At 40.8% G+C, this 23,833-nt stretch overlaps 1 protein-coding gene across 1 annotated transcript in view; it reads right to left on the reverse strand.

Moving 5' to 3' along the window:
* Positions 1 to 23,833, reverse strand: part of PROM1 (prominin 1) — an 86,130-nt gene that overhangs the window by 38,066 nt on the left and 24,231 nt on the right. Inside the window, exons 2-9 of the mRNA XM_044418365.1 lie at positions 19,195 to 19,253; positions 13,574 to 13,779; positions 10,116 to 10,236; positions 7,820 to 7,883; positions 7,056 to 7,145; positions 4,728 to 4,945; positions 2,724 to 2,798; positions 1,125 to 1,188 (exon numbers count right to left, since the gene is read on the reverse strand). Of these exons, the coding sequence (XP_044274300.1) occupies positions 1,125 to 1,188; positions 2,724 to 2,798; positions 4,728 to 4,945; positions 7,056 to 7,145; positions 7,820 to 7,883; positions 10,116 to 10,236; positions 13,574 to 13,779; positions 19,195 to 19,253 (897 nt within the window). The remainder of the gene's footprint in view (positions 1 to 1,124; positions 1,189 to 2,723; positions 2,799 to 4,727; positions 4,946 to 7,055; positions 7,146 to 7,819; positions 7,884 to 10,115; positions 10,237 to 13,573; positions 13,780 to 19,194; positions 19,254 to 23,833) is intronic.

The following is a 23,833-nucleotide window of genomic DNA, read 5'->3' on the forward strand; positions in this document are numbered from 1 at the left end:
GGGTGTATAAAACAGAGGTGGGAAACCTCTTCAAGGAAGTTTATGCCACAATTATACTTCAAATTCTCATCTAATTCCTATTGCTACCAGAGGATGTTGCCTTTATTAAGGAGCCTGGCCACCTGCAAGGGCATTCGAAGTGAAGAACAAGATTATGCTCCTGGACTGTAGACCACTATGTAGAAATCAGAACAGCCATCGCAAATACATCTGATACCCATCCATGGCTTAAGGAATCTATGCTCCACCTTCCTCCCCCAAAATTTAATGCCAGTGCCAAGTGCTTTCTCCTTATATAAACCAATATACTGAGATAATTGTGGCACACATGCTCCTTCCAATTCCCCAATCCCACATCTCCCTGCCATTTTCTCCAAAATTGCTGTAGTTCAAAAGAAAGCTTAGAAAGCCCTCCCTGCTTGGTGTTTCCCACTTTCTGTCCCTTATAGGCTCTGGCACTATTCTAAGCAATTCCAACCCCCTCATCTCATGATCACAACCTCACTTGTAAGGGCCAAGCTAAGCTTTTGAGAAAGCATGCATGCATTCTAGCTTTTCCTATTCTCCAGGGGGGAGGGGTGTTGAACATTCCCCCCTTTTCCCTTAAATTCCCCCCCCCCCCTTGTTGGCTTTTCTATTTACCTCAATGTATGACTTATGGGTAGGCTCTTGGCTGGGGGAATGTGCCAGGCCATGGCATTACTGGCATCCTGCTCCTTTCCTCCTTGGTCAACTACCAAGAAGACTGAGCCAGATGGCTACTCCCTCCACAGTGTGCCTTTTGTTTCCTCATCTCTTTTGCCCCTCTTCCCTTGCAGAAACTCTTTCATGTGGTTTACCTCAGCAGGTATTTCTCTGAACCTACCACAGTCAACAAAAAATGTTTCTGTTCAGTGACAAAAATAATAAATTTTATAATAAGCTGCTACCCAAGAAAAACAGTTCTTTGGCAAGTCACCAAAATATCTGAATATTAATACCTAAAAACCTCTCTATTTTAATTATTTACCTTTAATAGTTTTTTAAGATAGATATTTTACTAATGGAAAGTAAAGTAATACTAAAAGAATAACTCTAATAAGCAATGATCACAGTCAGAGAACAAATTATCTCATCGCCCTTACCTGATAAAATGTTCCTTGTTTGATTAAGCACCAAATCAGGAGTATCATTGAATGCTGCATAACCCTGGAATTAAAAGCTGATATATCAGAATCTTGGCAACAGATGTTAGAATGTTTATTTTTACCTTTAAAATGACCACAGCAAAGATTTAAATCACCACACCACTTTAAAGATAGCCTGCTACTAACATAAACTGTTAGCAGGATTTAAAGGAATTCCCCTATTCTACCTGTCCTTCATTAAAGATGATTCACACACTCAATATGCTCATTGCTAGATGGGGACAGTTGTGGCCTTGCTGACCCGTCATCAGTGGCAGCACTTGCATTGGGGGAGGGGGGGTTGAGTTGAAATCAACACATGCATTAAAGAATGAGGAGAGCCCACTTCTCACTCCAACCCTCAATGGCAGAAAGAACCATGCAAATTCATGCTCTCCCCTTTCCCTCCATACATTTTCCAAAGGAGGGAAACCAGAGCCTTCACATTAATAGTCACCATCATATGTCCTTGAGGTATATTATTACAGGGAAAGAGCGCACCCTCTCCAACACATGAGGGCCAGGTGCTGCCACCAACTTATGAACTGGGGTAAGGGGTCCCTGCAAACCTGTGAACTGCTTTCACTGAAACACACAATGTTCAAGCAAGAAAGCTCTACCAGTGATGTTCGTTCTGTAAACAGATTTTCATGCATGCAAGTCTCCACTTGTGCTACAGTTGTGAAGTGCCAAGAAAGCATCCTCAGATGTTCTGTCTGCACACACACACAGAGCTAGCATGTCAAGTTACCTTTGTTAATTGGAAAATGTGTGGACCTACACATGGATGGGTGACCACAAGTGGAAGTGGAGTAGGGGGTTGACTCCATGACTTTACATGCCCCTTCCAACGCTACTCCTGTGCTGTGCTGAACTGAGTCATGATCCAATGCACATGAGTGTTATGCTGCTACCAGAGTGGCCAAAGGGAACTCGCAAAAGGCAGAAATAAGTAGAGAAGAAATGCCCAAAGGCCAAGCTGTGAGGGAACTGTTGGTGCCTCACAATAAATACATTCCGTAAGTAAAGACTCCTGTGATGCCAAACTTCCCATACATGGTTCCTCCCTCTCCATCCTGGATAGCAGAAACATGTGCAGTCCTATGGAGAAGGAGTGTCCAGCCAAGCAACAGACTGCCGTTACGGCAGCAAAATGGCATGAGAGGCAATGGGAATGGCCACAACAACCTGGGTTTTTGTAAAAAAAGGGTACTCCAGGTCAACTCAATGCTATCTATGAGAAGGAGTGAAGCTGCACCCCAGTGTAATTACCTGTTATTGTTTTATGTAAGTTGCCTTGTGGATTCTTCTGGATCAACAAGCAGGATAGAAATCAGATGCCATGTACCTCCAATATTAATTCTGAAGAGTGTGCCTTAGCTCCGCTAACCAAAAGCCGTGGAGAAGCTGTGTGTCTCTCTCTTGCACATAGTCTTATGCACATGAGAGTCTGGTACCTACGCTTGTGCAAGCACTTAATGCTCAATGGCACACAGGTAAGCAGCTTGTTGGCCACCAGTTGTCATTTCATTAGAAAGATAAATGGAATGAACTTGCCTTCTGAACCAGAGTAGAGAGGTCTATTTTAAGGACTTCGTTGACTTTGGCAAGCTGAGTACTCACTCCTGGCAACTGAAGGAGGAAAAATAAGTTTTCAAATTAGTTCTACTCTGCAAATTCAATTTGATCAACTTTTCATTACTATTTGTGTATCTTATTCTAATATAACCTGTGGTCTCACCTGATCCACATCCAATTATATTCAACAGTGTCGCAGCCTCAGGTATTCTTGAGTCCATTTCACTGGCCCCATGTTCTTAATTACAGCTTTTGTTGTATTTCCCCCCATGGTGGGAAAGGGGTGAAATTTGTAAATATGACTTAGGCCTTCCAGCTCACCCCACCCCGAATTCATTCATTCGAGTCTTCAAATATTCATGTAAAAAACCAGTGCTTGTCAAATGCAAATACGACTAATAATTCAGAATCTCAACACTCACTCTGCATTTGTTTCTGTCTGTGCATGAGTCCACACTGACTAGCCACAACCTACCTAGAGGTAGTCTTCTTTCTGAATGTGTCCAAGAGAACCCAGCAACTTTCCTGGGTGTTTTGCAGTGAAGGCAGGCTTATAATAAGTGTTATGGAAGTGACACTGATACAAATCATCAGCCCCCAGAATGCTGCAAATGTGTGTTCAAGCCACTTTTGCTACACACTACATGTGTCTGTCAGCTTTCACCCTTATTTCAGTGCTCATTAATCCTCATGGACAGGAAATTGATAGCATCGGGCTAATTGCTTTTTCTCGGTAAGAGAGAAATGCTGTGACACCACAGTAATCCTTCCACAATCGCATCTGCTTTTATTTTTTGCAACTGAGCCACACAACTGAGTCTTGTTAGCATTGCCTGAGGTAATTTGGCTATACTCCCTTCCTAGGCAGCTAACTTTCATTCCTAGTAGGTGTTCTGGTTTTTCTTTTTCACATGGATATAATGCAAGAACCACCATGCTGGATACCACTGAAAACCCCCTCATTTAATATCCCATTTCCAAGCCTTTGACCACTTATAAGCCATGCACAGCTGTGATATTCATCTCGTTTGTTCCCAGCTTCTGGTTTCCAGCAGTATACTGCAACTGTGCATGAAGATTCCATAGTACCAGCCATCTAAATCTAACACTTCTAAATGTATTCTTCATGAATATTATAGCAAATAATAGCAAACATGCAAACTGAAGGCAAAAATCCATCTTACAGGAATATGAGCTATGCCAAGTGTCACAGAGATCACCATTAAGAAAATATGCCAAACGATGTGCACTGAGCAGAAGCAGGACAGTATTTTAAGTTTACACTGTTAGCTGGACCACTAAGTGAATAATTTCACTAAGAGACTATTAATGAACCCAGCAGTTTGCAAACAGGTATCTTAGAAAGTATGCTGCTCCTAGAAACTTTGTGGAAACTTCTTTAAATAAATGAACAGTAACAGCAGACAAGCTTTCCTGCAAGACAACTTCCCCAGTACAACCAATTTCCCCCTACCATAGTATATACAAGAGTATATGGCACACTGTTGGCCTGGTAAGTATCCTGTGTAACTTGAGAATACACTCTAAAATTGTACCCAAATGTGTCCTTCTGCAACTTGGAGGGTTTCTCAGCAGGCAAAATAATGTGGAAAAGGTTTCCAATGAGGACATGAGTTTTTAAAGACCACTAAACAAGCCACATGAGATACCATGCATAGGTCCATGTTTCTCTCATGTGGTAAACCTTTTTCTGGGCTGAACCATTCAGACAACAGATGAGGATTCATGTGGTTTAATGTTTGTCCCGGTTAAAAAAATCCTTGGTCACAGAAAGTTTGGACACCAGGGCGAAGATCTGACAGATCACTCACCCGCCACCATGTTCTTAGCTTTTGTGTCTAAAGAACCTTCTTGTACAGAGGAGCACACTGTCATATGAGACTCTGAAGTGGTACAAGCCAAACATTTACTGCTCCGTCAGAATCAAGCCATCGGGAAGAACTGACAACATATTTCTCTTACCCTACTGAAGTTGGCATTGATGTTCAGTTGATGCAAAGAATTCCTGATGACATTGCATGTGGATGCAGCTTGGGCAGCTGTGCATGCGGAATCATTAAGAGTGTTTATCAGGTGCCTTTTAACCTCTGTCAGGTTGGCATGTAGCCTCTCGGTGCCTTCCTGCAAGACTTCCACAGAGACGCTCACATTTTCCAATGCTTCCTTTGTTTCCCGAATAGCTGCCATGAGTTAAAAAACAAATCAAGTAAGCATTATAATCCAATGGCTTCATTAGATGTCAACTTTATAGGTCAGGCAGGTCACTCTTCCCCAACCTGGTGCCCAATGTATACAGGTTGGGAAATGCTGAGACCTGTGGCCCAACAGATCTGAAGACAGCTGATCCAGGTACAGCATACCTAAGCCAAAAAACCATTGCTCAGTGAAGGTGCCCATATTACAGTTGGCAGGACAGCAAAACAGGGGCTGAATCTCTTAATTTGTATGTGTTACCAAAGGCCTTCCTCTGCATTTCAAGGGCATGTCTGTCACTAGAATTACACTAGTTAGTAATCAGTGCTTCTGGAAGGCTACTTACTGAAACAACACTGAAGTCTCACTTCTCCCTCCCTGTAAAATTTCCTACTAGATGTACTTTCTCTGAAGCCTTTCCTTCTCAGTCGGCAGGCAGGCAAGGCCAAGTAGCTGCTTCAAGAGGAACAGATCTTATCCAAGGGCTTCCTAGTTGCCAGACTTTCTACAGTATCTACTTCCAGTGAAGGATGCAGACCTTCACAAGCTACTTTGGATTTTCTGCATACACAGATTTCCACTACAGAAGAAATGAGCAAACCCCCACAAGTGCTTTCAAAGGGGCAAGTCAAAGTGGCATGAGTATTAGGGGTTAACTATTAAGGGTCAGGAAATGAAACAGGGGCTTAAAGTAGGTCAGTACAGCATGCCTTAGGTTAGCCAGAATGAACTGTTGCTGTTTTCCAGACTCTCCAGCATCTCCTGTTGCAAGATGATACAGAGGTCTCACTGGTACCGCCCCCTGCATGCGTGCCTTCCAGTAACACAGTTTAGCTCAACAAGATAGAGTTTCACTGGTCACTTGGAGATATTAATTGAAGTTGGAGCAACAACTCATTATGGGGACCACTGTTAAACATCACATGTTACATCTGTGTCAGGTCAAAATCAACCAGGGAAACAGCCCTCCAAACGACTGCCCTAAAAGTGCTACATCCTGCCCCCACCCCAAACAAGCCCACTGCTAGAAAAGCAACTTGAAGCCCCTGCCTCTGGGGTCTATAGCATGGTTCGCACGGCTTCCGCATGTCTATTGGGTTGAACTGACAGGGAAGATGTCACCACCCACAGACTACAAGCAGTAGGGCTTCAGTCCGCAACTTCTGCGCACAAAGCAGCCATTATGACTTGAAATAAACCAGAATAAATATGTTTCAGACTGAAGCCCATAGCTTATTAAACTTCATTTTTGGGACCTATCCTACTGAGCCAAAACAATGATTTGTGGATTACAAGAGAAGTATGACAACAAAACAAGCTACCTAGGAGGAGTGTAGAGAGGAGGACACCACACACAAGGCATTCAAAATGCATTACCTTTAATGGCCCTTTCCACTTTGACTTCAAGACAAACAGAAAAATAAAGCAAAGAGTGGAGGATGAGAAAAGGCTTTCATGAGGTATGCAAAAACTTTCAGCTGCCAGCACAACTTTTCAATTTTCCACACAGGAAGCCCCTATACCTACATGCTACTAGCTGAGACACCTTACACTTGGTATGCATAATGTTCATCCAGACTATGGCTGGAACCCAAGTCTGCAAACAGTGGTGCAGAGTAGTGGGAACTCGGTAGCAGAGAAACAGCCCACCGGGGAGGGTTGCTTAGCCTTTCCCTTGCCTGCCATTCCCTCCACCCCTCCCTGTCACACCCACACACACACCTTATTGCCACCCAGAGAGTTTTTCTCCATGACAAAGCAGACATAACGCAAGAATCCCATCTGGAAAAAAGAGCTAGGAGGTGAGGACCAGTAGCAAGGGGAATAGTTAAAGCAGTCACCACTATCCAGTTTAAATGTGCTTTGGGATCAATTTCTGTTGCTGTTAACTTCCAGAATTTTTAATTAAAAAGTGAAGAAAACGAATGTGTGTTTTGAAGGCCCCCTAGCTTCAACGGTGGCTTTCTATGCACAGTAGTGGGTATGATAAACTAATCACACAGTTCCTTGGTTCCAACCCAAATTACGAAGCCCATACAGAAACTTATGAAGTTGTACAAGAACAGTGTTCTTGTAGCAAGAACAGTGACCCCTTACCTCCTGCCATGGTAAGGGCTGCATCAAGTGCTGGGCGCACCTCCTTTCCCAGCTGTTCCTGGACTCTGTGGCCAAGCAATGGCCCAACATCTGTTGGAAAAGGAGACGGCAGAAATAATCGGGCCCAAATGTCCATTTAATGCAATCGGGCATCCTTTAAATGAGACATACTTAAGAAAGCCCCCAAACTATGTTCTTGTATTTTAAACAAATGATAGCAAAACTGGCAGTAACAGGAAAATTTGCATTTGCAACCTAATTTAATAATAACAATACATTATTCACAGTAAAAATCATTTAATACTACCAATAATACTTATAATTTAACAACCACAATCATAGTTAATATACTAGTACAGTGGCAAGTTGTTCCTTCTGCCCTCTGTCCCACAAGAAAAATAACTATTGCACACAGTAGCTCAGCTATGCCTTTCATGCCATGTGGAATGAAATTTAGAAAGGCTATTTGGAGAATCCCTCCTTTAAGTAACACAGAGGAATTTACCTTTCTAATTAAAATTAAGTATAGTATCAGTTAAGCATTTTAAAAAATCCTGAGTTTCATTCAATTACTACCACAAGTTTGTTTCACCTCTTGGTTGCAATATTTTCACTGTTAATTTTACTTGGCATTTACACAGAACATTTCAGGAATGTTAGTACTCTAGTCTACAGCTACACATGGGAAGCTGAAGTTGAAAGAACAATGGTTCGTCTCAGGCAAGTCTCAGATACTCAAAGAAACTGTTGTTCAATATACTTACTATCAAGATCGGAAAGTGCTTTCTTCTTGGTAGTGTTATACTGACTCACCAAATAATCAATTTGCTAAAAATTGTAAAAAAATATTTTATTTAAGCATGAAAAGTAATCATATGCAGCAATGTACCAAAACAAGTTCCAAACTACACCTTTTAATCTGCATTTTGGGAGAAGGTACTCATGGCAAACCTCTATTATATGATCATCTACTTTCTTTTCCACCCTTTTGTCAATTGTTTTAGTTATCTTGATGGATGACTATGAATGTCAGGGAGCACTTTCCTGATGGCTTTGGGGGACTTCTCAGTAGAATTCAAAACCACTGGCTATACTATCTTTCTGTTCTGCCTGGCAGAGACCGGGTTAGGAACACAGTTTTGTGATGGTTCTGGGGCTACCTGGCCCCATAAGGTGATAACAGGAGTGGGGAGAACTATTAGTTAACCATGCAAAACTCATTTGTATGGTCTTGCTACTGGAGCAAGAGAGATACATAATCCCCTCTTGCTTTCTCTTAATTACATTTTCACATTTTAGGTTCATTCCATCCTGTCTCCACATCAGTTACTAACTTTTTAAAAAATAAAGCCATGAACAGTCAAACATGTTTGTGTGCACTTAACCTAATCTATGAATTTTATACACATTTTAGCAAACAGTCCGGCTTCATATATGTTGGTATGAAAAATTGTAATTAATATAGACATTTTCCATAAGCTTTTGTTTGGGAATCACACTGCAAAATCCAGAAAAATGAAATAATTGAAGACTAAAACTTTTTGGTTCTCCTAATGATTCATGATCTGCAAATTTGGTAAATTCTTACTGGAATGTAAGCCAAATTAAATTACCCCCAATATCCACTTTTGGATTACTTCCACCACCAAAGAATAACTTGTCTGTGTTGCCTGCACTTCTGATTATGTATGGGATCCTAACAAAGCAAGGTGCTTTGTTTTGTTTTTTAACAGAAACTAGCAACAGAAGACTTAGCACTCTTAGCAATATGTAACCAAAATATGTAACAACTACCCCTGGAATTTATTCTTATTCTGTAAACCACCCAGAGCTCCATGGGCTATTGAGCAGCATAAAAAACCTAAATAAACTTCTTGCAACTATTGAGAAAGAAGGGCAAGATACTAACCCTTCACAACAACTTGCAGCACAATTCTGTACATGTCCACTCAAAAGTAAGTTGCTTTTTACTTCCAGGTGAATGAGTACAAAACTGATTAAAGAGGCAAATTAGGCTGAAAGAGAGAGGCCAGAGGCCACTCAGTAATTTTCATGGCTTAGTGGGAATTTGAATCCAGGTTTCCTAGGCCTAAAGCCTACAGTCTCTGTACTTCATCATACCAAAATTTTAAAAGACAGTGCTTATTGGATGGCATAAATACAAGATTTCCGTAATGTTGTCTGATAGAACAGCTTACATAATCTTGCAAAAGGCTTCTAAGACAGGCAAGGTTACAATTTAATGCAAAAACCCTTTTATGTGTAAGTGCTGCCTTTTCCTCCAAGGAACCCGAAACATTTTAAATGGGTCTTCTCATCTCTTATTTTATCCCCACAACAGCTGTTTAAATTGACCAGAGGGCTTTGGCTATTGGGAGCATAGTCAGTGACTGGCCCAAAGTCAGACAGTGACTTTCATTAGCAAGTGGGAACTTGAACTTTGTTGAACCTGGGTCTCCTCAGTCCCAGGACAGAACGCTAACCACTTCACTGGTCAGGCTCTTCACTGATTTCATGAGACCACATCGCTGACACTTTTATGTATTCACTTTGTATCTCAAAATCATGGAATTCAGCATCAAGGGAGAGAGAGGTCTCTTCAGTGGCACCACAGTCATATTCTAGGAGGAAGGAAAGGAGATGAAGATGGGGGCGGGGGGTGAGGTGAACAACTACCATAAAAAGAACGGGAAGAGGGAGGGAAAAGACTGAGAGAAAAAGTAATCTGGAAACGTACAGTAAATGTACACATGATAGAAAATTATGCAAGAATCTGAAACTGAAAGTCTGAGATAAAGCAGATTCCAAGGTCTGGAAAAGATGGATGTAAAAATGCATTGCCTAAGTTTAAGACATCAGACCAAACCATGGTTTGGCCTGTCTAAGCGCATTACAGTCAAGTGCATCAATGCTCTGTCCACTTAGTGGCTATAACAACAACAACAGCAACATTTATTTATTTATTTATTTATTTATTTATAGCATTTTTATGCTGCCCCCATCACAGAAAGCCTCAGGGTGGCTTACAAAACAAAAATAGTAACCAAAGGATCACTTTACCGCAGGAGTATCATTCAGGAAAATCTTCAGGTCTTTGAAATTACTGCTGATTAGTTTCTTTGCTCCTCTGACTTGATTTGTGAGGTGCTGGTTGGCAGCATAAGCAAAAAGCACACCAATGCTATGAATAAAATGGGAAAAGAAGAGATTTTATGTTACTGTGAAAGTTTGCACCATGATCTGGTTTTCAAACCAAAGCAAAACTGAGCAGTGCCTATATAAACAATGGGCTCTGAAGCTGAGCTTGAAAGTGTCTCCCCATAAACTTCAAATCACAAACCACTGTTAGCCATTAGATGGAGTCAGAGTACCAGTACCAGACGGGACAGAGCTAAGTCAGCCTCAATTTGGAGAGGCAGGGGAGGGCTGATTCATAGTGCTGGTTTATCATGTACATTCACAGACTTATTCAACATTCTCTTCAAGACATGTTTCAAGCATGCATCGCTTCACAGTCTGCACTCAAACTGAGACACTGCCTCAAAAATAGGCTTCAACGGACATCTGTGTGTAACAGAGCAGCAACACTAGTGGACAACATGTCATTCTTAGCCCACAGGAACAAGTAACCTTATTCCTTACAAGAAAAAAAAAGAAAGTGAAGATTTGAAAGAAAGGCTGTAATGATCTGAAAGTGTGGTTAATAATTTCTTAGAAAACCCTCAAGATTACGAATAGTAAAGAAATGTGCACCTTAATTCAACCATTATTATTTTGAGATTGTGTCATACCTTTAACTGAAAGAGGATAACTGGGCCCATGGAAGGTAAGAGGAGCTTTCATTTTCCCCTCTTCTACAAGGTGAGAAGAAGCTGCCTCTCCTGGTGGAGATTCAGTGTGGCTCATACCCATGCCTAATTGTACACGGATTTAGCTAAACGCAACTCCTAAGGGGAGTGGGAAGGATCCGATCCCACCCCTACCGCCACTCGCCCTCAATTGCCTGATCAGTTGCAGTGACTTAAGTTTCTTGCACCTATCTCATACTATTTTGAGTAGAGTCCTTGTTCAGAAGCAGTGCATGTCTGAATATCACTTGCAGGAGGGAGAACCAGTGGAATGGATGGTTCCCTTTCTGTCCTGTGTGCAGTTCTTTGACTTTCAAAGACAAGATGGTGGAATAGGTGGGCCTTGGTCTGAACCAGAAAACCTTTTATGTAGGATAGTGTTGGAACAGGCCATTATCACATATGGCACTTTGGCAGCAGTCTGAGTCTGGGATGGGATGAACGTGTGCACACTGTAAACCTCCATTATTTTCCTGAAAACTACAACTGTGGAAATGTTTTCCAACATTGATTTTGGGGGGGGGGGGTGTTAAATTGTCTATCTGTTTTAGGCAGCCTGTAAAAAGAAAAGCATTACACAATGGTTCACCTGATGAAAAGTGAAGAGTTTATTTCCAATTCACATGGCTAGAAATAAAGTAACAGCTTTGTTCTTTTGAGGATATTGTTTCAGTCTTTGTGCTCAAAATACAGAAGACTCAATGTACTATGAAAGTATTTTGCAAAACTTCTAATTTGATAAATTCTCATTTTGAACATCCCTGTCAAACTGGAAAACATACTTTTCTCAAAACAGTCACTCTACTGTTCTCATTTGTGGAGACAATTAAACCTAGTTCCCCTTCATGTTGTATGATTTGCAAATAAGGGTACAAATGTCAGCTCATCTCTCATAAATAAGAAGGTTAACAGAGACCTTGTTTTCTCAGAAATTAGGATGGAATACAATTTAAACATTACTCTGAGAAATCCAAGTACTAGATATCATGAAGTCTATACACATGGAAAACAGCAGGGTACTTGGGACAAGACGTGTAGTACCTGGTGGTCAGATTATTATCAAGGATAATTGGCAGTCTCCCACAGCCCCAAATCAGCATTTTGTCCCCACAATAGTGAACTATCCAGAAAGAAACCTCTCAATGATGGCTCTCACTAAGGGATGCAGGAATGTATGCTTAATGTTCATGGACTGTCTGCCTTTCCAAACTGGTTCTCTGCCATCAAACATCAAAGGCTCCCATTAGAACAGTCTTCCAATCCAGACAATCTTCAAACCAGTTCCAGCAAAGCAAGAGAGGTCTCTGTTGGAGTCTTTTCTCCCCTTCCTGGAACCAACATGTTTCAAAGCTTAAGAAGAAAGATGGCATACTTAGGATCACTTAAGAGTTAAGGCATAGATAATCTACCCTTGGTGATCTCAAGCAGGCCTTCTTGCATAGTTCGTTCGTTCATTCATTTTACTAGTTTTCTATCTTGCCCCATAGCCAAAATTATTCTCTGCATTAAGACATTGCTTACTGCATCAGATAAGGGTCCGCACAATTACTGGAGATTAGCCTATCAATAGCTACTATCCCAATATGTTGCCTAACAGAGGCTGTGTACATTTGAATTTCAGATACCAGGAACATGAGTGACAGGGTGGTATTACAGCTATGTTCTTCCCACAGGCAGCTGCTTGGGCACAGTTGAACAGAATGACAGACTAAAATAGGTCTTTGGTCTGATCCAGCAAAATGTTCTTAGCCCAGCACTCAGCAGGCAGCTTGGTGAAACCACCAAAAATGCTCCATGGTTCACAAGTGGACTACAATCTACTTCATGCCCATTCTGCCTTCATGGACTGCAAATTCACAATTCTGGAATCTTCAGTCAGCACCCTTAACTACAAAGCACCATGCATTTCTATACCAGCTTAAACTTACATACCCTTGGAGCACATAGAAAATGCTTACATCATGCAATAGTGCAATGAACAGTCACGATGAGGCCATGTAAACCACTAGTTTACAAAGAAAATGCAGGATAATGTTTTACATGGTCCTTTTTCAGCAGCAAACCAGATAAATCGGAACTGAAAGTAAAAGAAGCTTTTTTCATGGCTGCTATCAAACACAAAACTAAGAGCACAGCAGGCTTGATCAATTCATTTTGGAGAGGAAAACTAGCACACATAAAGGAACATTTCTAGAAAATAACAACACTTGAAGCACCAGACTGCCGAAGGGAACTCTTAGAGCCAGGCTGAATGATGAATAGCCTCACAAGATGCATTAGGCAAGGGCGGCTAGTTTGGGCTACTTCCTCACATGAAGAACTCTGTATACACATCATTAGCCATGCTAAAACTTCTTTTTGATCCCCAGAGTAGACTGGGAATGTACTCAGAACATTCCTGTTCCCTGTCTAGCATTTGTCTTGAGTGGTACATGCTGACAATGAAATGCATCCTGTGAGGCGGCAACTGATAAAGCTTTGCTCCAACTCTTTCAGTATAATAATACAGTGAACTATGAACATCAGCTGCCATGGCTCTACTACAGGTTTTTTTCCTGCTTTAACCTTGTGCACTTTACTTCCTGTCTAAGAGAAACTGCAAAATAACAAGCCCACCTGGTCTATATGTCAAAACAAAAGTTACACTTGCCCCAACTTGACTATACTTGCCTGATTATTAAAGCAGCCACAAACAGAACTGTGGCAAAGCAGCCCCTCTGACAGTCGGCATTTTTCTTCTGTCTTTGGTGCATTTCCCCACCGCAGTTGTCACAGCAGCGACACAAACAGAAGCAAAGCCCCACTAGTGGCAGCAACAGAACAAACAGCATTCCCAGAGTGGCAGAAACTATAAAGCCGATCTCATAGTAAACTGCCTGCAGTTTGGACAGAAACAACAACAAGAAAAATATTACAGATATAGCTGAGATTCATGCTACCAATGCTGCTTCAAAACCATTCCATATTCTTGTTCACTGTCAAAATATGTGCTGGGGCAAGAGACGGTGGTTGTTCCTCCTTGTGGACTCCAAGGAGGCAGCTGCCTGGTCAGGTTTGGAAGCAGCAGGTTGGACTAGACAAACACTTAGACCCTCCAGGCTACAGAGTCGTCAGCCCAAACAAGGCAAAGATTTACTAACGGCATAAGCTTGCATGAACACACAGATGCAGCTGAACACCTTTTCAGAATGCTAGAAAGCAAGTAGGTACTTTGTGAAGTCTGTCTGGGTCCTTGCTTGTGCTTTCTCTTTCATGACCATTGGATGAATTAATGCAAAACATTCAGTTCATGGGTATTTTGCATATGACTGGGCTTCTCCTTCACCGCTGTTACACATTTGTTGAGTACCAGCCTAGTGCAAGTGTGGAAGGTGAATAACTGTTGGGCAGCTTCCTCGAGGGCCAGTTGCAAGCCAGTTTCTCACCAGCTACATCTCATCATGCTCCAATTCTGCTTTCAGTGAATCTGCCACAAATTCTCCCATTTGCTCAATAAAAATAGCTCTAAGTAGAAGCAACTGCAATACATGGTCAGTTATGCTGCTGACCTAATTACAGCTGAAGCAAAGTATTTTTTGTTACATAAAAAGTGATGGGAATATTTTAAAAGGTTTCTTTTAAAATGTTTTAAAAAGTTAGATACCACAAAGCCTTATGTTAACAACTAAATTAACAATTCTGAAATAACCCATCCTGAAATAACCCATCTGCCGATGCAGTCCTTGGCATGTTTAAACAGAAAAATGTCCTAGGACTTCCAGCATGCCTCAGCCAGCCATACTTTAATATTCTTAGAAGGAATATAAGCACAGGCAGTAGGTAAAGCAAATAAAACGGGCAATGCAGTATGTGAGTACTGGTTAGTTAATAATGTTTTCTAAGCATCTAATGCACATCAGATGTAACAATAAGCTTTACCTGAAGAGTCAGGACAACATTTTCTGGCTGTGGAAGTCAAGGCAGATGGAAAGCGTGTATGATGCACAGGCAGCATGCATGAAAAGAAGGTAGGTGAGCAATAAACAAAGCACACAAGAATAATGTTTATGAAGTCATCCAACTAAAAACAGGAATTAATCACACCAAGTATATACAAAACGCAATTCACTTTAGTTGCAGAAACATCTTCCAAGCTTGGTGATCTTAAATGCTTCAAGAGTAATGTGGCATTTATTTATTGGTATTTGCCATGCACCTTTTTCTTAATTCTACTAAAACATGACACAGAAAAGAGAACCAGCTGCAGACTAGGTAGCGTTTTTTAAAAATTCCTCTATTATCTCTACATGAACTCTGCAATACAGCTAAAATGTATTATCACTTGGACTAAAATAGCTGCTGCAAAAATTAGTTCTTGGGACAGAACACCATGAAGTAGGAGGTCTTTTGTTGTAAATATCCTGAAGGACTACATAACAATTACTCTTTTTAAGTTAATTTTCCAAGTTGAAAGTGAAACCATCTTAGTCATGGGAGTTAAGTCCCTCGTGGTACTTAAATGAAGCAGCTGGATTTTCTTATAAGGAAGTGAATTTGCTTTTAACTCCTTGAAAGTTTTATTTATGAATATTCAAATAAAGTAGAATCTTCTTTCCCATGAGGACAAGCTTAAATTGTTTACTGCTTTTCCCTGCCATGTATTCACAGATGACTAACCGGAAAACATGCCTCTACTTGTTCCACACAAAAATGGCCCCACTGTCTAGGAAAGTAATAAAGGTAGCAAACTGGGCTGGGCTTGGAGATCACTTATGCAGTTGTGACACAGTCTTGGTTCAGATATTGTGCCAACCTTGGTACAACATCCTGAGAATGCTCCTTCATGGAGCATCAGACCTACCCCTCTCTCCTCTTAGAGACAGAGATTTTAATTTTTGTTTCTTGTAGCAAGCCAGGATCAAACCCTAGTTCATAGGGCAAACTACCATGTGTGCCTTTGGAAAAGCAACAAATTATGCCACCTCAGCCAGGAAAGAAGGGAACGAATTGCTGCAGAGGTGGCGGGGGGGGGGGGGGTTCAGTGGACACCAGTGAGAGCAGAGGCAGGGTGCTCTGCAATGCAAGTAGCATTGCCTGGATCCTTGTGAGAAGAACACAGACTTTGTTCACCTTATTTGTTCTTACAATTGAGGGAATAAAACCGAGGGCAAACACGTTTTAGTGAAAGAGGAATGAAACAGTAACATGATTTTAAAACATTTTTAATTAAACAGGAATTGGAAATCCCCCTTCAAGTGCATCAGTTATTATAAATGTTCCCATTCGCTGTGCTTCAGCAGTTTTCACCAGGTTTCAGTTTTCTGAAAACAATTTACCATGGGTCTGTGTAGTATAGCAATAATCTATATGGTACTTTTTTAGTGATCAATGCACTTTTACAGTATCTTTTTGTAACTTTCCTAGCCTACTAAGCTAAGGCAGTGCTGTTGTCTCCTTGTTGCAGACTGGGTGTTGATATTCACACAGAGTGGCCCAGCTAAGATCTCCTAGAGAATGCACAGCCAGGACAAGTGTTGAACTGACCTACAGTTCAGCCTCTGCAGTGTGACATCACTCCCTGGCATAGCAGTTACAATATTCTGTTTATTACAGTCCCCTTGCTGATGAAGTTACATATCTAGGTCAACATCTTCTAAATAAGCTAAAAACTATTGTTACATACCGGAATAATTATTCTATTCTCACTATATTTGCGTTAATAAAGCAACCAAAAGGAAAGAGCTCTCAAACAAAAAACCTTAGATTAATTTGGAAAATTTCCTTTTCCTTTTTTTAAACTCAGTTTTTCCAATCCAATGCAAGAGTGTGTTTCTCCTCTCCCCTTATGTCTTCCTGATATACTGGGAAGCAATGCACTGGGGCACAAAGCCAGGGACTGTGGGAAATTAAGTACTTCAGTAATCCTATGTATTGCACTTTGGTTAATCAACTGGGACAAAAAATGATATGCTTCCCTCCTCTTCATCCTGCTTGGACTCTGAATCAAGCTAGGGAAGGATTTGCAGTCCTTAAAGGTTCCCTCTCATCTGATAACAGCTTCTATGAATCCCAGAAATTTGTGCCTGCAGCTCACTCAGATCTTCAACAATATCTCTATTAGAAAGCAGACGTATGGTACAAAAAACAGATTCATGGCAGTTGTTTAAATCCCACCATATTTTGAGTAAAAGGTTAATCACAGACTATCAGGCAGAAAATATTTATTATACTTCTATACTGGAAGATCTATATCCAGTACAGTTACATGCCAAATATAGTTCTTATACCCAGAAACACTCTGGGAAGTTTACAGAACAAATCTTAAAACTTTAAAACACAGTAACCGTAAAAAATAATATAAAAGCAATATGTTTAAAAGAAGACTGAGTAAAAACTAAGATCAAAAATCAGCAGTAATGCAAAGATCTAAAATGCATTAACCCAATTGTTTAAAACTAAAGACTAGAAAGAAGAATTATCTCTCTTTAAGTTTGCTAAATGAAGTGCTGGCTACAAAAGAAGCTAATGACTTCTATACTGGAAGCTATAACCAGTGAAGAACGATTTACTTGAATGGTGCTGAGATTTACACAACTGGCATTCTTCTGCTTCCCCCCACACTGGATTGGTATGAGTTGGATTTTCCTTTCTACCAAAGAAAATAAGACATCAGCAAAACAGGGTAATGTTGCATGCTGGACTAAATATTCTAAGCTGTAGTTACACTTTATAGTAATTCTGCCTGAGCAGATGACTCTATAAATCACAGCTATACTTCAGCAGACCAAAGTCCTGATCAGTCCAGATGGGTGGGAGGAATCAGAATTGTTGACTTCTTCAGGCACAGCAGTAACTAGACAGAATGTTCACTAGCAACTTGCACATAAATAGGCTTTCAGTCTCATCAGGTTTAACTTAAGTAAACAGAGCTGAAAAAGACTAATATTTCCAGATAAAGCAAGCAACCTCAAAAACCAAGTCGAATGTGATTCCCAGTCTAACAGGATTGTCCTGAACTTTAGACTTGAAGATCTTCTTTATCTATTCATAGGAACTGGTATAATTCCTGTAATTGTGGCTTGTGGCATCACTGAGCCAATTACAAGCCACAATTCAACAGCTGGAAGCACCCCTGCTAGAAATGTGACGGTCTGAAAAAATCCTGGAAGGAGGGGGCATTTTCTCCAAGGACAAAAAGATTTCCTGGGGACCTGCTGCCTTCCCCCATTTTTCCCAGGCCTTCACATGCCTAAAGCTGTTCCTACTATTTGAAATAACCATTATTTTCAAGTTGAGGAAAGAATGATTTGCTACCTAGCATTTATGTACAAGCCACAGACTGGAGGAGTGAATAAGCCTGTAGCAGACAACCTGATTGCTAACCCAATCAACCATCCTTTTCAATAACTTACACCAGCATTTCCAGTGTTTCCACCCTCAGTGAATAATTCCTGACCTGACTCTGTCCGTTACAAAGGATGCTGGCGCAGGTTCCAGGAAACGCACTCCATTCCAGTCTCACCAACATGCTTCCAACGCTAAGTGTATCCCCTGCAGCACCGCCAACATGGCTCTCTCAATCTCATTACAAGGAAAGGCTTTTCAACACAGTGGGCCAACTGTCTCAGGGACGTTTGCCTGCCAGTGCTGCACATCTCCCATGTTCTCATGAAACACAGTTTGAACTCAATGAACGTTATCCTACCTTTTCATGAGCACACTCCTGCTATTTCAATGGATGCAGTGACTTTAAAATGTGAAATGCAAAGGGAGGAGAGAGGCTTCAGGAGCCTTTTGCATTGTTGTATACTGCCTACTATATACTGCTACAGGACAGTATAAGCATGAAACAACTGGAGGAGGAGGAGGAGGAGGAGGAGGAGGGGAATAAAACACAAAATTACACTTGGAGAACTATCAAAACTCCCTAATATCCTCTAACAGGAATTCAGGGTGTCCATATATGTCAGTTTGTCTGAAAAGCTTGATAAAAATCAATATTTTATCAGCCGTTCACATTATCATTTTTAAAAGGAATGCTAAACAAAACACTATGCTGGAGAGTAAGAATGTTTACTGATTTAGAAACTTCCTCAAAATTGTTTTGGAGAATATTTCATTAAAATTACATGGAAGCCAAGCAAAAGGAAACATTTATGAAAACTTACCATACAGTTCTAGCTGAATGAAACCTGGAAATCTATTATTCATAAACAAAAAGCAGATATACCAACCTTAATCTGTTTGTTTAAAATAAAACTCCAAATATATGCACACGTACCTAAGAAAATCATAATGAAAAGGAAAATTACCTTTTGATAATCACCCGGCTTATTTCCAAATGTCTGCTGTGCTAGTTTTCTGATAAGATCTGAAAACGAACAGGAACATTTCCACATTTTAGAGAGAATTATCACAACAGAAATATTTTTGTAAAGGCACTCTGTTAAAATATGTCACTAATTAAAAATATTAATGGAAGTTAGTGGCAAAATAATGGGTCCAACTTTATCTGTTCAGGCTCATCTCATATGCATTTGCACATTTGGAGATGGAATTAAGAGTTCTTCAAGATGCAAAGGGTAACAGCATTTGATTTTTATACAGGTAATTTTTCTATGAAAATGTCAAACCACATTGTTACTCTTTTCACCTGTAGCAAGACATAGAGGCGGTCCTGAGAAAGAAAATAAACAGTCAGTTTTTAACAACCTATTTAAAAACACGCTGTTTATTACAAAGTAGCTGACAAGGAAGAAATGGTTTTTATGTGGCATAAAAAGATAGGCACCTAAACACAAATATATATATGCACGCCAACTGATGGATTGTAGTCTTCAAAGAAACATCAGCCATGCACACATAAATACAAGTTTATATAACCACGAGGCATTTGAAAGTACATATAGAGAATTAAGGAATTGTTGTGGTCTGTGAATGCAGTTTCTCTCTATCACTTCCCCTCTTCCTGTGAATAGAAGGATGCAATATAAACTATTATTAGTTAACTAATTAGGATAAGCAACATCCAAAGTTTAACAATTATATCTTTCCACCCACAGTCAATTAACTACTTCATTCTACCACATGCACACCAAAGGGCAGAACTGCAAGCTGCTGGAAAGCACTGAAATCCCAGAAAGTGGTTTTATTGCAAGAACCACAACAAGATGTATTTACTAATTAACTAAATTACTTTTACTCTATGCCAGAGCAGATGTAGAAGCTGTTTTGTATGATTAATAATCCAAGGCTTTGACACAGCATATGTTTTATCATAGAGGTTAAAAGGGATTTACCTTCTCAAGCTTATTTGCTGGACTAATTACATTAAATCTTTACTCAGTTGCTTTCCTGGGCTCCTTGCACATTCAAGGGTGCCATCTGCCTGATTAGATATATCGCTCACAGCAAAGGACTAATACTTTTCATATTTCTATGAATCTCTTTAGGAAGGTGGCAAAGTCAACTTTATCTGAGCTAACAATTGCAGTTTCAAAATCAGCTCAATATCAAATACTCCTAGAGGAATGTAGGCCAAAAGAAAAAATGTTTGCCTTGCAACGTAACACACCACCTACAAACTGAAGAGATAGCAGGAGAGAATGAAGGCTTAGTGATAATCTCTCTAGACACTAAGTACCAACAAGAAATTAGAACAACATTCTTCTGCCAGGAAAGCTTTACATGAATAGATGACAGCTAAATGGTTGGGCTAATACACAATGCCTCCCCAGGGTGTGCAATGTCTTCTGTCCAGCTATGGCACTGGTGATATCACTAAAGAAGGTTTTAAAGTCCCTGTTGCCCCAGAGCCTGAGGTCCTCTAACCCAACTCCCTGTGCTCCTTATGCTGAAGCAGGGTTCCCATCCTCAAATACTACGCATCAACTACAAGTGTGGAGATGGACAGAGAGATGTAAAGGCACATCACGCCTGAGATTCTTGTGGACAAGAAGTGAACGATGAGCTGGTCAAAACAGCATGAAACTGCACCAGTAGCTGTTAAAAAAAAAACAAACTTTGTGACAATCATCACAGGCAATGTTGGGGGTGGCTCCCTCTGGCTGGAGCCCTGAATTCTTGAAAGGTGTCTCTCCTATCACCCTGCCCTCCATATGCAGTGTTAGCAAAGGGCTCACCTAGGCATGTGATCTCCATCTTTCCAGCAGTGTCCTGGATCTTTAGAGCTAACACATGCCTGCGTCTTCCCTCTGAACTCAGCAGCCCTACAATTAATTGGAGACCATACTCGTAAGACTCAATTAGCAGACTAATGGGGAGTGTACTAGAGGGGTGGCTGCCACCTTTCCTGTCAGTTTCCTCTTTATTTTCATTAAGTCTAGAGCCCAAAATGGTCTAAAAGTGCCCTGTCAACCGTCTTCTCGGGGCGTGCCTGACTGCAGAGAACTGCCAGTCATTCCTGGGCAGCTGAACTTGTGCTCTGCGCCTTCGCACAGAGAAAGGTCTGACAAGAGGAAGAGCAGGGGCACTGGATGCTCACACATTGAACGGGGAGCCAGAGACCGGATCACCTGCTGTTTCCTTTAAGCTGGCTCAGTCCCCTTCCCTCAGGGGGAAACAGAAGTTGCTTTGTTGGTGACAAGGATTTAAATGGGCAACAATGTCTGAATGTGGGGCAAGCTAATATGAGTGCATAGCTTGTCCTGGCTTGCTTGACTCTGGAGCTCCTTGACTCTGCAGTAAAGTATCTGAAAGTATTTCAGTCAAATATTTAAAGTAAAAGGAGGAGCCCTTTTGTGGCAACTACCGCTGATGTCTCACCTGGTCCAGAAGCAGCAGAACAATGTCCTCCAGTCCTGAGATCTCTGCCCAGTGATATTGTGCTTGTTGGTGATGCGGCAGGGCGGTGGGGGGGCAGGCAATTTTCTACATCTAATGCAGTTTATTTCCTAGTCATTGCGTTAAATTTGCAGCCTAAAAGCACACATTATTATAGTCTAAAATACATTCCCACACTCTCCATTACCAGTACACCATGTTCAGTTTGCAATCAACCAGCAAATGTTTAAGATGCCATACAATTCTTTGCTGATCCCAGGCACTCCATCCTCATCACCTGAATTTGGGTAATGAAAGGCCAAGGAGAAGTATGGTAAGAAAGCAGTTTGAAACATTGTGCAGTTCTGTCCTGAAAGGAAGCAAGAGGTTGATTGCTGGCTTCCTATAATATGTAGAGTAATCATCTGTGATTAACATATGTTTGCATAAATTAGCATTTATATAAATTAGCACATGTTTATTTGTGTAATTTTCTCTCCTTTGAGCCTAAGCCCTATTATTCTGGCATGTAGCACCATCCCTAACAACTACCAACAATCATATAGCATTTCATATATATCATTTTTACACACATGATCTGTGTCAATCTTAAGCATGTGCAAAGTAAGTCCTTAAACACAAGTATGAAACTGCAAACTCAACTTTATCAGGAAGGGCTAGAAACTTCAAACAGTTCCTCAGTGTGTGTCTAGCTGAACACCTGGGGCTAACAATTCTACCCCAGACTGAATGCACCCAACCACTGCCTCACATTGGCAGGAATCCAGGGTTTATCATGCTGCTGGAGTGAAGAAACACAAACACAAACCTCTGTCTTCCCAACTGAAAATCTGAAAAGAGTTCATTGGTGACAACTCTTTGTAATTTGCTTATTTAAGAGTCTCACAGTGTAAATCTAAAAGTGTGGAGTGTGGTAACACTTGAAAGCCAGTATGATGTAGAACTGTTGGGCAGAGGCTGGGCAGATCTAAGTTCTAGTCCTTGCTCAGTCATGAAACTTGCAGAGTGACTTTGGCCCAGTCACTGACTAAGCCTAACTTATAAGACTGCTCTGAAGATAAAATGGAAAAGAAGTCTTGTATTCATCACCCCAGGTGAATGCAACAATTAAATAACAATTACAGTGAATCAAATAATGATAACCTATCTGCAAACAACTGTATAACATAACAAGCACAAAACGTTCAGACTGGCTTTCACTCCTTGAACATACATTCTTTTATAAACCTTGCTTGGCAGCCATGAAATGTATGAAGTCACTGAAAAATGACTGCACATGTTAAAAGAATTTTGGTGCTTTGGCCACGTTTTCACTTAGATGATGAAAGTATGTTTGGGGGGGGTGTTGTCATGTGATTTGAATACTATTCCATAGACAGCAATCACTGCAAGTGGAAAGGTGGCATGTGAAGAAGATGATAGGATGGTTTCTCCTTCACATGCTCATTTTCTGCATCACTGGGATTTTTGCCATCTTAGGTCTTAGTTACAGGCCTAGGCATTATCACATAAAGTCACCACCTTTCCTGGGGCCTCCCCCTCAACCTTGGCACAGGAAAGTTTGATCATGATTGCAAGAATGTTCAGACATTTTGCTTTGATGGGGACACAAAACTTCCCTGCCACAAACTCACCACAAAATGGTGGTAGTTTTTCCACTGCTACAGAACTGTGATTAAGGCAGAGAAAGTCTTCTACATTATGCTTGCTCAACTAAAATAAGCACACAATATCAAATTAGAAGTTCTTGAACCATTCTTTGTTCTACAATATTTATTTTGAGGAAGACTTTTAAAAAGTAACATCACACTGTTTACAGTTCTGTAGGTTTCAATCATCATTACTTTTGCTAGTTGTGGCTAACTAAAGTTCTTTCTCCAGGCTACCATCTGGTTGGGATTTGCAAAAGATTAAGTGCAAGAGTTCAGCTGAGGATGCTGCCAAAGATGGTCTCTTGCAGGCTGCTGCAGCTTCTAAAAATGCATGGAAAGTTCATATGGTTTACTTGCTTAAATTCTCTTCCCAGCATGACAAAATTGTTTGAAGAAGAGATGTCCAGAAGTTTCTCAGTAAGCTGCAACTCAGTGCAGCAGAGAGACAGGTTCTGTGCAAAGGTAAGTCCATCTGTTCAGGGAGACAGTGATCACC

This window comes from Varanus komodoensis, unplaced genomic scaffold (genome assembly GCF_004798865.1).
Source record: "Varanus komodoensis strain SLA01 unplaced genomic scaffold, ASM479886v1 scaffold9, whole genome shotgun sequence".
NCBI classification, from domain to species: Eukaryota; Metazoa; Chordata; class Lepidosauria; order Squamata; family Varanidae; genus Varanus; species Varanus komodoensis.